Here is a 14,254-nt window from a genome sequence, read left to right on the forward strand (position 1 = left end):
TTCTCTACAACATCAGTCTTCTTTTTCACCTCACTTGTCTTGACTTCATTGAACGGCATTGTCTCCTCATCAAAAATGACATGTCTACTTAGAACCCTTTTCTTGCTTACAATATCCCATAACTTGTAGCCTTTTACTCCTTTCTCAACACCGAGAAATATGCACTTGCGTGACTTTGGCCTGAGTTTGGTTTGCTCATTGTTGGAAATATGAGCATATGCACTGCTACCAAACACCCTTAAGTTAGAGTAGTCAACTGGTTCTCTAGACCATACCTCCTCTGCACACTTGAAGTCCAAGACTTTTGATGGTGACCGATTAACCAAGTAACACGCATGGTTAACTGCATCCGCCCAAAACGTGTCCGGTAATCCTGCATGCAACCGCATGCTTCTTTCTCTCTCCAATAGAGTTTTATTCATCCTTCTAGCAGCTCCGTTTTGTTGGAGATTCTCCTTCACTGTGAAGTGTCTCGTGATTCCTTCATCCTTACAAAATTGTAAGAACCTTTTCATTCTATATTCACTGCCACCATTACTTCTCAAATACTTGATTTTTCTGCTTGTTAGATTTTCTACTTCTGTTTTCCACTCCTTAAACTTGGTGAAAACCTCGGATTTCTCCCTCATAAAGTAGACCCAAATCTTCCTCGAAAAATCATCTAGAAAAGTAACAAAGTACTTGAAGCCTCCCATAGACCTTATTGGTGCCGGGCCCCATACATCTAAGTGAATATAATCCAGCAATCCTTTGCTTTTGTTCTCACAATTTGCTAACTTGAATGCCACCTTTTGCTTCCCAAGAGTACAATCCTTGCAGAAGTTCATTTTGCAAACATTGACACCTTCTAGCTTACGTTTCTTGTGGAGTTCCTGCATTCCTCTTTGACTCATGTGCCCATGGTGATGATGCCATAGCTCAGTCTTGTCTTTTACCTCAGTAGACATTGCAACTCCACCTATTATTGTAGTCCCTTGAAGCTTGTATAAGTTGTTAGGTTGAATGTCGCCCTTCATCACAACAAGTGATCCCTTGAGAACTTTGAGTCTTCCCTCTTCAGAGCGATACCTATATCCGGCCTTGTCCAAAGTACCCAAAGATATCAAGTTCTTCCTTAACTTAGGAATATATCTGACATTCTCCAGCGTTCTAACAACTCCATCATGCATTCTGATTTTCACTGATCCAATACCTAGGATCCTACACGGTGAGTGATCTCCCCTAAAAACCTCTTCGCTGCTACTCTCCTCATATGTGTCAAACTATTCTCAGATTGCACACATGTGGAATGTACAACCGGTATCCAAAATCCAATTTCTGAAAGCATTGGAGCTGGATGTTACCACAAGGAGTTCACCGTCATCTTTATCTTGTTTGATGACTACATTGGCTGTGTTTGAACTCCCTGCCATCGCCTCTGCTTTCATCTTCCCTTCTCTACAGTTTCTTTTCAAGTGGTCGGTAGCACCACATTTGAAGCAACCTTTCTTGTATTTTTGTTTGGATTTTGATGTACCCTTGTTACCAAATTTATCCTTCTTACTCGTCAACTGACCTGTCTCCTTGCCTTTGACATGAAGGCCGCCTTGAGAGCTTTCGGTCTCCCTACTCATCTTAAAATAAGATTGAATAGCTTCGGTAATCTCATCGTACTTGAGAGAATCCTTACCGGAAACGAGTCTGGTGATGAAGTGCTTGAATGAAGCTGGTAAAGATCTTAGCAGCATAAGTGCTTTCTCCTCATCTTTATACCTCACATCCACCTTTGATAAATTGGCAACACAAATCTGAATTTTATTCAGATGACCCTGCAGATCCCCGCCTTCTTCCATCCGAAGACTATAGAGTTCGTCTTTCAAGAAGAGTTTATCCGCGTCAACCTCTTTGACATTGTCCAATGTCTTACTGCTGTCCATATTCTCACCAATATGAACCTTACCCGCGTAAACCTTCTTGAGATAATCCCAGGTCTCTTTGCTGTTCATATTCTCACCGGCACTAGCCAATACATGAACCAATACATGATTAGCAAGATGTAGCTCTATAAAGCTCTTTGCCTTCTTGTCCATCTTCTGCCAAACCTTGTCTGCCATATCAGCTGCCTTATTCTCTATCCCGAGAATAGCCTCGTACAGACCTTGTAGAATCAAGACACTTTTCATCTTCCTCTGCCATAATGTGAAGTTATCATTCCCATTCAACATAATGGGCATCACATTGCTGCCTGCGTCTGCCTTGTCATCTGCCATTTTAGAAACACCTTGAGCCTAAGCTCTGATACCACTTTGAAGTAAATATGCACCTTTTACCCAGAACCTTGTCTCTCTTTATAGGCTTATGACTGTGCAAACAATAATAGGATGATGATGCTAAATATCACAGCAGAAAACCACAGCACACGAACACAGAATTTTATAGAGGTTCGACAAAAACTTTGCCTACGTCCTCTGTGTGATCTCTCTTGAGAATCACTAGCACTATGGAGAATAACAACTTGATTACAAGTACTTATTGAAATCCCTATGCTAATCCCCAACCTCTTTGCTAGATCTCTCTATCACCCTTGGCTCTCCCTGCCCCTGTGTTTGTATGTTAATTGAGAACTCTCTCAGATCTCTCTTTGATCTCTTCTCTGATCTGATCTGAGGACACATTATATGAGCTCCCTGCAGCCCTATTTATAGATTATAGGTGCTGGTTACAAACATATCACATTAGGATTCCTAAAACTATTAGAACAAGGAAAGAGAGCTAGCTTTCCTATTTCTAACTAGAATAGAACTTACTTTCCAGGTCTAAATCAATAGGAATAACTCTTCCTATTCCAAAACCCATTAGGATACTAGAAGAATTCCTGTGCGCACTAATCTTCACTTACCCATCTGGTTTTGCCTTGAATCCTAATCAACTTAGGCATATCAACGAGCCAAATTCACAACAGCAGCAGCCCAGAACCAAGTGGCGGAATTACTGGCAAAATTCGATGAGCTGAAGAGGGCGTTAGGAAATAATACCCGCCCTACAAGAAGCGCGCGTACACACAGCGCGGGCCTGACGCCAACATCAGAATCATGGAAAATGCAACGCCTTGTGATGTCTCGTAGATTCCTAGTTAAACAAAGAATACCATCAACTCTGCAAAAAGGCTTGGTCATTTAGTATAGTAATGGTTCAACTTTAGATAAACGCCTATCGAGAGTGAAGATATTACCAACATAGAAACAGATGACTAGCTTAATTAATGTTAGAAAAAACAACGTTGATTCAGACATCACTATTCTAATTGAGAAAACACGAGTGCTTAACACTAGAACTCGGACTTTGGACTATTATTTAGATCATACTGCTACAACAGTGCGATACATAAAGTTCTTTGAATAAAAAAAAAAAAAAAAGCCAAAGACTTGCATGAGAATAATCGCAAGAAAATGGAAACCTTCTCTCAGAAAATAACGAGTATAAAATCTCAAAGATATCAAATCTCGGAGCTCTTGTTTTTATCTTCTTTAGGGGGTGCAAACTGCTTGCAAAGCTTGGATCTTGCCCAAGGATCCAAGGGAACTCTTGGTGGTGGTGGTTGAGGGGCCGGTGGTTTTGATTCTCTGAGCTCATTTTCTCTGTCAATGAACTCAATATAGGCCATGGGTGCAGCATCACCAACTCGTATACGTGTCCGAAGCAGTCTTGTATATCCACCTACTCGATCTTTGTATCGATAGGCCAGTTCGGTAAATAGCTTGTGAATTACATCATCCCCACGCACAAAAGCAGCAGCACGCCTCGCCGCACAGAGTGAACCATCTTTTCCAAGCTGCACCATTCTATCAGCCTGACGTCGAACCTCTTTTGCCTTGGCAACGGTGGTTTCAATGCGCTCGTGCTTCACCAACTGCGACACCATTGTCCTCAGCATGGATATGCGATGAGCTGTGGTTCGGTTCAGCTTCCTTAACTTGGTCATTCTCTGAGACACAGAAGCACACAAACTGTGAGCTTCAAGCTTTGAAATAATTCAACCGAAGGTGACCTATACTATTCGCACTATTAGCCTGTTGTTATCACTGTTTTCAAAAACATCTAATCAAATAGAAAAAGGACCAACAGAACAATTATCCTGCTAAACATATAATACACGTGCTCAACCTCGAAACCGTAGTGTTCCGGAAATGGCAGCAATCTGTATAAAGTACAAACAGATGCAGACATACTCCATACAGCCATGCCCCTATACCTAAGCCAGAACTACATCACTGGAACTCCACTTATATGATGTCTTAACACTTAGAAAATTCATCTAAAAGAACTACTCTTACACTAAATAACTCTCAAGTCTCTACACGCTTTGTCCAAAGAAATGGTAACAGAATTTGTAGTTCAAAGGTCTGCATTGTTTCTGAAGCAAAGCAGAGCTTCAAGAATGGTACTTTCAAAGTAGTCTTGCGAACATTTTCGTCTCCATAATCGATTCTACAACTAATTACGCTCCTAAACAAAACTCAAAAAGCTAAAAGTCACCAAATTTTCAACAAGAAATGTCACCTAGACAAGAAAATTTAGCATATTCTACACAACAACCAGAGCACTACACACACTAAAAGACTTTTACCAACACATAATTCACAGCAGTAACTAGTAATTCAACCAATCCAATCCTCCTGATTAGGCAATCATATTTCACATTCGGCCAGAATTTGATCTAGTTCTCTAGTAAGTACGCGAATCTCAAAAGATCTAATCTTTGAAGAGAAAGAGATCACATACCTTGAGTAGTTTCCGATTAACGAAGACAGGGAGATGAGAAAAGGGAGACGGCGACGAAATTGCAGGCCTTTATTGGAAAATGGGAAGGGAGCTCACCGCGACAGAGTAACCAAATTTCAGTAGAGACGGTCAGCCAAGGTTTTATTAGTTTTTGGGCCTTTTAGGGTTTTAGAAACTTCCAACGACGTCGTTTTGGTTCTGCAAAAAAAGAAAAAAAAAGAAAAACACTTACACAAAATAGCACGCGCCGGTCTCTCTCTGTGAACTCAGCACTCTCCAGCTGCCGATTTCTTCAGGTAAATTTCTCTCTCCTCCACACTCTGTTAGGGTTTAGGGTTTAATGAATTAATGCATAATTGGGTATTTGTGTTCTAATTTCTCATAAAGCTCTAACCTTTTTGCTTTGGGTTGTAATGATATCATGTATGTTTTGATAAATTTGCTTGATGTATTATTGATGGTTAATTTGGAGCTATAGGATTGTTCTACCTGGTTGTGGTTCTTAGTGCAGAAATGCCATGGTTTTTCAGGATGGTAAGAGTAAAAAAGAAGTTGTCTTTCCTTGGTTCTTGGTCGGAAACAAAAACAAAACTAAAAAAGAAGCAAACTTTGTGTAGTTGTTCTGTATGCTTTTTCATGATAGTTTATCTGTGGGAGTTCTGTGAATTTAGTTTTTATGGTAAAGCTTCGAGATTTGTGATTTGTCTAGAACTTGGGTTTCCTGGACTTTCCTGTGATGTCAGATTGTTGCTGTTGGGAATTTATTGAAATATGTATTATCATTCAGCATTCAGTTGCATCTAAATTTCTCAGCGAATTATTGATATCTCAGATAAGAATACAGACACCATTTTTGTGAGCTCTTAGTTGCTAAAGGGAAATGGAGGGTGGTCTGAGAGGTGACGGAACAGAAGAGCTTAAGGGTCTTCGAATCACCTCACTGGATGATGAGAGTGATGAAGAAGAACTACAACAGAAAGAAGAAATTGTTGTAGATGATGATGAGGAGGAAGAGGAAGAAGATGAAGAAGCAAGAGATTCTGTGGTTTTAGGTTTTGTGAAAAGGCCCAAAAAAGCCAGCTCTCTTCTACGCCATTTCTTCCCTTCAAAGGCTGGAGGAGTTCCTGTACGCTATTAAACCCTTAAATTTCTATTTACTTGCAAAATGAGCCTTTAATATGGTGTTACTTCTTTTCCATGCAGGCTTGGTTGGATCCAGAAAATTTGCCATCCGGAAGATCGTGTCTTTGTGATCTATGTGGTGAACCTTTGCAATTTATGCTTCAGGTGATACTTAAATGTCATTGGTATAAACTTTTCCTTTTAATATTATCCTTTGTTTTTTGAAATGCCAATTAGGTTGTGATAAATAGTTACTTGGTTGGTAGGTGTATGCACCAGAGGAGAAGCCATCCACATTTCATCGAACATTGTTTGTTTTTATGTGTACGTCAATGGCGTGTCTTCGTCGAGATCAACATGAGCAATGGAAATGCCATCGGGACAACCCTTCCAGAAGGTATTATTCTTCCCTATTTTGTATAAAGTCTATGACAAAAGGATTTGTGCTTTCTGTTCCTGATTTTGCAATGTATTTCAAAAGTGTGAAGGTTTTCCGCTGCCAATTACCTCGTGATAATCCTTTCTACCCAAGTGAGCCCCCAAAGAAGGGTACTGAGCCTCCATTGGCTAGAGGTAGCATTTAGTTTTACTTCATATTCATAGTTGGTAGCCTTTGTGCTAGATTGTATTACCATATTCATCCTTGCTTGAATACATTCACCTCCGATTATAAATCATGCACTTTTCACGTATTTCAAATGTTATACCAATGTAAAGGTTCTATTGATGGTCTTTGGCCTCTGATTGTCTAGCTGCACTCTGCAATTGGTGTGGTACCTGGAAAGGGATTAAACGCTGTACTGGTTGCAGACAAACACTTTATTGCTCAGAGAAACATTGGGTAATTGAATGTATTTGGGTTTTTGTTATGTTTCTCTCCCCCTGCTCCCCAAAAGAGCAAGAATCATCCCTAAAGTAGCCCAACTTATTCTGTGATTTGTAGGTCAAGCATTCCCGCTCCGGTCATGAATCTGACTGTCAGCGTATGAGGATAAGTTCTCAGTTGGTTGAAGGTAGCTCTGCTACCGCTGAAAACCCTTCTTCTGTAGTCCAGAAAGGCAAGTACAAGTTTTTTTTTTTTTTGGGTTTCTTCTTAGTAGGGAAGTTGAATGCACTGAGGATTCCTTGTTGATAAAATTGACACATTTTTTAAGTCTTACTAATGTCCTTGATAAACGACTTCTCTAAGAACCTCTATTCTGTTTTTCAATTGCCACCAGTTGCAAGCAAAGCTTTATGGCCTGAATACAAGATCATACAGGAGTTTGAAAGTGCTTATGACACACGGATGCCTGATGATAATGTGAATGCTAACTCCATGGTCTCTAGGAACCAGATGGATGATGGATTGATGTCAATAGCAGACAATTTCGCGGTACTAGATTAATCACTCATAATCAATATATATGCTATTGTTATAAATGAATGTTAAGCTTGATTTGGACCTCTTATTTGTTCTTCATATAAGATAAGTCATTTGGTAATGATGAGGACCTTACATGTTTATGTCCCTGTAATGGAAAGGGTGATGGTGAGAAAAAGAGCTGGGCCTCATTTCAAGAGCGAATAGACCTGGCCCCTGAACAAGTATTAAGGTGATTCTAGCATTCTTTTCCTTGAGTGATCAAAACACAATAGCCTATCTTATTTTAAAGACTATGGACCGATTTCTTTTTTGTTTCAATATTACAGGTATTGTAGGAGTTCTGGTGCTAAACCCCTATGGCCCCTGACTAGCGGCCGACCATCAAAGGCTGACATTCCTAAATGCCATTATTGTGATGGTCCATTGTGTTTTGAATTTCAGGTATTGAATCATCAATCTGCTCTCAACCTCCTTTATTATGATTCAAGCCTGGAAGAAAAGTTTTTGCTACTTTGTTTCTTTCACCTTCATGGATGCCATAAAAAACAAATTTTTAATCATGTTTATTGTGTTGGCTTCAGATTTTGCCTCAGTTGCTATATTACTTTCATGTGAAGAATGATGCAGACTCTCTTGATTGGGCTACAATTGTTGTGTATACATGTGAAGCCTCTTGTGATGCCAGTGTGGCGTACAAAGAAGAATTTGCTTGGGTCCAAATTTCTTAGCTCTCTACCCAGATGCTTTGGTACCCAGAGATGAGATATAGATATTGACTTTTTGCTACTGTTTGTTTGTTTTTTTTTTTTTTTTAATCCTTGAATGACGAATGTCATACCTTTTGTCTTGATCTCAGTGATAAGATGTTGATGGATATTGATAGTGCTTAAAAAGAAGAATTTGCTTGGGTCCAATTATGGTACCCATCAGCTCTCTTTCCATATTCTTTGGTACCCATATATTGAGATCTAGATGTTCAAGTTTTGCTATTTTTCTATCCTTGAATGTAGAATGTCATGATATTTGCTTTTAATCTGAGTGATAAGATTTTGATAGTGCACTCATTGCTTCACAAGCACTTCACAGATAGACAAAAAGAGATGTATATCAAACTAGGATCCTCTGCTTGGATTATGCTAACGCCACGACAATTGGTAGTTTTCAAACCTCGGTTTCCTATCGTGCGTGCATGTTGATCAAGTGCTTTCATAAACAATGCGTGTCAATTCGTCGATGCTTTCAACGCGACCCCAGGTCAGGCAGGGTTACCCGCTGAATTTAAGCATATCAATAAGCGGAGGAAAAGCAACTTACAAGGATTCCCTTAGTAACGGCGAGCGAACCGGGAATAGTCCAGCTTGTGTATCGAGGTTATGAATATAAGTGTATTACCGAAACAGCGTTACACTTTAAGTGGAGAAATCTCACACACCCTTGAACTTATAATACACAACTAGTACAATAAATCCAACTCTGATTGATCAGCTGGTTTTTTAGGAGAACTTAAGGAAAGCAAAATTCCCTCTTTAATGAAAAGCTCGAATTCCTCTAAATTCAATGAGTTTATTTTAGCATCAACTTAACATAGATCTCAACATAAACAAGCAGTTGTTATTCCCATCTTTATGTACTCTTTGGCTTGTGCTCTGGCTTGTGAGTAATATCAACATCCACATGAACAAAAGCTCGTTCAACCTCAGGAAGATTCTCAAGCTTTTCTTGGAGTGCCTCTCCAATATTATGTGCTTCACTAAGGGACATCTCTCCGGGTAAGACTATGTCGACCTCCACAAAGTAGTTAATACCAAATGTATATGCTCTCACTGTGTCAATGTGCTTGATCTGCTTGTCATGGTTCCAAATTAGATATGTCAACTTGGCTAAGTACTCTGCTGGTGCTGTCTTGCCAATTAGTGACCACACATTCTCCATCACAGTGTTTGCCCAATTCCCAATTGTATACAAAGCAATCTGCATTTCATATGTATATGATTAGAGTAATGATTGTAATAAACACTAGATATATATCTGACATGTTATGTTTTCAGACTGTGACGTGCCAGATTTTCCAGAAAGAGATGAGTTTCAATACGCTAGTATTTTGAACTTACAATGATGGCTCCAACAGGATCGATCCACCAATAAAACCTGATTGCTAAAACTGCGGATGCAAGACCAATTCCATTAGTAATGACATCAAATAGATGATCTTGAGCATATGCTTGAACAATCTCGTTTTTGAATCTGCGGCAGTATGCCATTAGAATGAACTTGATTACTGTGGCAGAGACCATGATCCCTATCATCCATTTTTCTTTCTCCGGGTCCTTATCAGGTTGAGTCTGCATAAAGTAAATGGTGGTTTAGAAGATGATAAGGAAAACAATTTACTCTCCTTTTACACTTTTGTGATGTTAAAATTTCATTCATAGAATGAACTCTTTAGATACCTTACTGACAAGTTGCCGCCCCGATTCAAACAGAATTTGTAGTCCAAGAGTTGCCATTACAGATGCAAAAACAACAATTCCCTGCAGTGCATTTGAGATTTGATATATGCAGTAAACCAAAAACCAAACAATCAAAAAGGAAATTGTTATGAGCACTAATGACTTAACGTTCAGAAATGTTACTACAGTGATGCGTCCTTAAGCTGGTTTATGCTTACCACGGGCTGCATCCGATGCTTACCAATCGGGTAGCTATACTGATTTGGTTTTCTCATTGCATGAGCTGTAAACCAAAGGATGAACCCTGACAAGAGGTCTAGGAGGGAATCCAAAGTTGAAGCTATAACTGCCAAGGATCTGCTCTCAACTGAAGCATACACTTTTGCTAGGAACAACGCCAAGTTAGCCGCATTCGATGCATATATTGCTATCCTTTCGCTGGTTGCAAGTTCTTTCTTCTCATCCTGAAACCAAAAGGTCCGTAAAGATAAACATTATTCTTAATTTCTTGTAGAAAACTTCTTAAGTTTGTGATGATAATTAACATAAGATGAAATATAATTTTAAAATATTAGTCCATGATGATCATGTACAGAAGCAAAACTGATCTAAGAAACATATGCATAAATAAAAAGGGTCAACTCATCCTTTTGCAACCAAATTAACAGCAAACCTCTGTTAAACTTCCAGGCCAAGAACCCAATTCAGAAAATGAGTCTAATTCATTGAATCCTTTGAGAAGTTTATTCTGCCTCTTGTAATATTCTGCAACTTTCTTTTGCCTCCCTGTGATAAAAAAGAAAGAGAACTTGAATTCTAACTGTTCTAAGCAAGAGTACTAATTAGGCAAAAGAGGACACGAGTACTCACTTAATGACTCAACATAAGAGCCTAAGCCAAAACAAGAACTCATATTGTTTCTCTCAGCTGGAAGCTTGACTCCATCCATATTGAGCCGCCATGCCGGCGAATCACTTGGCAGTGTCACACTCCCTGCTGTCAGATCCGGCGACAACAACTCAGTCCGGTAGTCCAAAGAATCTGTTCGAATTTCTGTCACCATTTTTCTCAGCAGAAAGACTTGCTAGCAATAGCAGGCAAGTGCCGTGACTCGATATATAAACAAAAACATATAGCAAGCATGTTCAATGACGCTGGTTTGATTCTGACTGTGCCAACGACCCCTTACAAAATTACCGAAATATCCACTCCTACAAAACGACACTAATATCTACGCCTAAGATGTTGCTTTTTTTGTTTTTGTAGGTATGGTAACGACGTAGCCATAGCTCTAACAACTCCATTAACAGCAGGAAAAAGAACCATACATGCAACTACTCCATCTACACAACATGATAAAAAAGGAAACGTTCAACACCTAAATATGTATATTGGAATGATGTGAACTGAAGTCCTATTGAATATGAACGCGGGTATTATCAATGCCTTGCACTTAAATTACCAACCACCAACACAATATAACAGCATCAGTGTTTATACATCTTATTCCTCGCGTAAGAGAATCTCATAAGAGTCTCAAAAGACTAGAAGTTAAGAATGTATAAGTCGTTATCGGCAAAGTTGGTTGCGGTTCAAATAGCTCGAAATAATAATTTGTGTTGTAAATGATAATGACTATTCATGCAATAGGTATTGTTTAATGTATGCGATTGACAGACTCGTAATGTATGCGATTGACATACTTATAATGTGCGATTGACATACTTGTAATGTGCGATTGATTAGTATAGCTATTATGTATTGCCTTTTGTATACATGATGTAACCCTATATAAACCTCATGGTGAGATGAATACAATACAATTATCCAATTCTCTACAACACGTTATCAGCACGATACTCTAATCCAAGCCCTAGCCAGAAAAAAAAAAAAAAAAAAAAAAAAAAAAAAACCCTAACACCCGAAATTTCTTTCACCAAAAACTGCCGCAAGCTCTTAGCCCTTGCTAGCCATACCGTGCGCTGCTCCTGCAGCCCTTGAGCACCCGTGTGCCTCCTACTGCCCCTGCAGCATCGTCGCACGCCTGCTGCCCCTGCAGCACAGCAGTACGCTCATTCCTATGTAGATCAGCCTGTTTTCAAGCCCCGAAACGTCTTGATCAGGACCTCAGATCAAAATCCTTCCTTCATCAAAGTTGTTCGTCTCTGCCTCTTCTATCTGACTTCCAAATTTCAGCCCTATTGGAGTCGTTTTGAGATCTGTACACCATTCAAAGTGAGAGCTGTTCAGAAGCAAATCTGCTCTGAATTTCAACAAGTAAGTTTTAAATATTAAAGTTCCTGCTTTCTTGTCTTTTAAATTCCTTTATTTTCTGCAGGATTTTCAATATACGAACATGGGTTCGATTATTTAATAAAGCGGAATTGTGGGGATTCACGCTTAACGAACTAAGAGTGTTCATAATGCTCAGACTAAGAGCGTCCGTAAGCATCAAATTGTGACCATATTAAAACATTATTGTTTGGTATAATCCAAAAGAGATTCTTGGAAATTGTTTTCTTGGTAGCATAGCTCGGAAATCTTATTATTTTAGTTTTCGTGGAAGTTTAGCTCCGAAACTAATATATTTTCTCTTCTTATTTTCAGGATGTTGAATGAACCTAGACTCGACTTTCCCATGCTTGACTCAACAGGCTCGGATTACCATAGTTGGGTAACCGATGTTGAGAACCACCTCACTTCAAAGGGAATATTACCCATAATCCAGGCACCTAACCCAGATCGTGTGTTTGTGCGGACACCTACAAAGCATGCTCAAGCAGTTATCTTGATGTGACGCCATATGGACAAGGCACTCAGATTGGAGTATATGTCGATCAAGGATGCAAGAGAGCTATGGGTAGCGCTAGAAGAGCGCTTTAGCAATGTCCAAGATTCCCTCCTCCCTGACTTGAAGGTTCAATGGAACAATCTGTGCTTTGCTGATTTCAAGTCTGTTGCTGAATATAATTCAGAAGCTCTTCGCCTATAGTCCATGTTGAGGTTTTGTGGACAACCTGTCACAGAGCAAGAGCTAATTGAGAAAACTCTCTCCACCTTCCCCGTTTCAGCCATTGTGGTATCAAAGCAATACCACACTGAAGTCAATGCTGGACGGATCACGAGGTTTCATCAACTTATCAATCTCATATCTGTAGCTGAGAAACATGATAACATACTCGTGAGGAATTATAATTCAAGGCCCATTGGAACTAAAAGCGTTCATGAGGTGAATTATAATGCACCCAAAAGAAGGCGCAAGGAGCGGAACCCTAAGAATAAGGGATATGAGGGACGTATGGGTCCATATAACCGCCCTAACAAGGAAGGAAACCGTAACAAGGAAGGAAACCGCAGGTTTGGTGGGGATACATGTGGTGGCAATGCCACACGTGGGAGAGGTGGTCGTGGTATCTTTGGTCGTGGTGGTGGCGCCATGGCTCGTGGTGGAGGCGCAACAACCACAATGACATGTGTCATCGATGTGGATCAAGTGAGCATTGGTTCAAGCAATGCAAGGCAAGCGAGCAACTAGCTTCAAGATACAGGGCATACAGGGACCTAAGGGAGCAAGAAGTGTACCTTGCAGAAGAAGAAGAAAATGGTGGAGACATCTATCTCACCATAGAGGACTTCAACGCTGACGATGAAGTGCACAAAGATGCCGCAGACTTTGATTAGATTAGTCCTTTTATTTTCCAAGAATTTTTGTAATGGCAATATGCCTTAGTCAATAAATGACAATTATATTAAACTCTTTCTTATGTGGTGCACCCAATGAAATATGATGTCTAGGAAAGTCATTGGGATTAATGGTACTTAAGAGAGCCTCGCTCCACCAACATCTCTCTCTACTTTCCTGGTCATATTTTAATTGGAGTTACCAAACGGATAGAGTGACTACAATGTGTCTTAGTTTGATTTTATTTTGGATTAGACTTTTTGGGACCTTTGATGTAATCATTGGCTATCTTTATTAATAAAGTATCGTATTATTATTCGATGTCATGGACATGTTTTAAATCCGAACTTTATTATTTTTCAGTATGTTTCTTGGAGAGTTGGAATGCCTTATTGATAGTGGCACCACACATACTATATTGCGACATAGGCAACTATTTCTATGGATGACGCCTAGTCAATCTTCTGTGACTATGATGGCTGGACCATCACAATTGATTCATGGTCGAGGACCAGCTTAATTTATGTTGCCAAATGGCACAAGTATTAATGTCACCGAAGCTCTATATGCTCTTAGGGCTGGAAGGACCCTTTTGAGTTTTAAAGCAATAAGAGCCAATGGTTTTCATGTGGAACCACATTGTGAGAATGGACAAGAGTTCATTTGCATCACCTCTAATGACTACAGACATAAACGAGTATTAGAGAAACTTATGTGTCGATCTAGTGGGTTGTATGCAACCACTATTCTAATTATTGAATCCAACCATGTCATGAGAGATGACTTATGGGATTCTGACACATATAGGTTTTGGCATAACCGTTTGGGACACCCATGTCGTGATATGATGATCCGTATATTAAAGACTTCACA

At 39.6% G+C, this 14,254-nt stretch overlaps 3 protein-coding genes across 4 annotated transcripts; 1 reads left to right on the plus strand and 2 right to left on the minus strand.

Annotated features, from left to right (window-relative positions):
• Positions 1–3,301: 3,301 nt before the first annotated feature.
• On the minus strand, positions 3,302–4,913 carry LOC112167728 (50S ribosomal protein L17). Its single transcript, XM_024304778.2, has 2 exons — positions 4,762–4,913; positions 3,302–3,964 (listed from the first exon to the last, which is right to left on the minus strand). The coding sequence occupies exon 2, from the start codon at positions 3,959–3,961 to the stop codon at positions 3,476–3,478; it is 486 nt and encodes a 161-aa protein (XP_024160546.1). The 5' UTR covers positions 3,962–3,964; positions 4,762–4,913; the 3' UTR covers positions 3,302–3,475.
• A 13-nt stretch (positions 4,914–4,926) lies between these two features.
• On the plus strand, positions 4,927–8,192 carry LOC112167727 (programmed cell death protein 2). Of its 2 annotated transcripts, XM_024304776.2 has the most exons (11): positions 4,927–5,057; positions 5,594–5,887; positions 5,965–6,048; positions 6,150–6,280; positions 6,365–6,456; positions 6,636–6,724; positions 6,827–6,941; positions 7,104–7,258; positions 7,408–7,478; positions 7,576–7,690; positions 7,831–8,192. In XM_024304776.2, the coding sequence occupies exons 2-11, from the start codon at positions 5,642–5,644 to the stop codon at positions 7,975–7,977; spliced, it is 1,245 nt and encodes a 414-aa protein (XP_024160544.1). In that variant the 5' UTR covers positions 4,927–5,057; positions 5,594–5,641; the 3' UTR covers positions 7,978–8,192. The 2 variants fall into 2 exon arrangements, with proteins under 2 accessions (XP_024160544.1, XP_040363217.1); XM_040507283.1 differs by lacking the exon at positions 4,927–5,057 and having other exon boundaries at positions 5,130–5,887.
• Positions 8,193–8,657: 465 nt separating this feature from the next.
• LOC112165426 (metal tolerance protein 10) lies at positions 8,658–10,822 on the minus strand. The gene is made up of 6 exons (XM_024301924.2): positions 10,570–10,822; positions 10,373–10,485; positions 9,918–10,163; positions 9,700–9,780; positions 9,361–9,591; positions 8,658–9,220 (listed from the first exon to the last, which is right to left on the minus strand). Exons 1-6 carry the CDS (start codon positions 10,760–10,762, stop codon positions 8,873–8,875), a joined length of 1,212 nt encoding a protein of 403 aa, XP_024157692.1. The 5' UTR covers positions 10,763–10,822; the 3' UTR covers positions 8,658–8,872.
• Positions 10,823–14,254: the final 3,432 nt, after the last annotated feature.

This window comes from Rosa chinensis, chromosome 5 (assembly GCF_002994745.2).
Source record: "Rosa chinensis cultivar Old Blush chromosome 5, RchiOBHm-V2, whole genome shotgun sequence".
NCBI lineage: Eukaryota > Viridiplantae > Streptophyta > Magnoliopsida > Rosales > Rosaceae > Rosa > Rosa chinensis.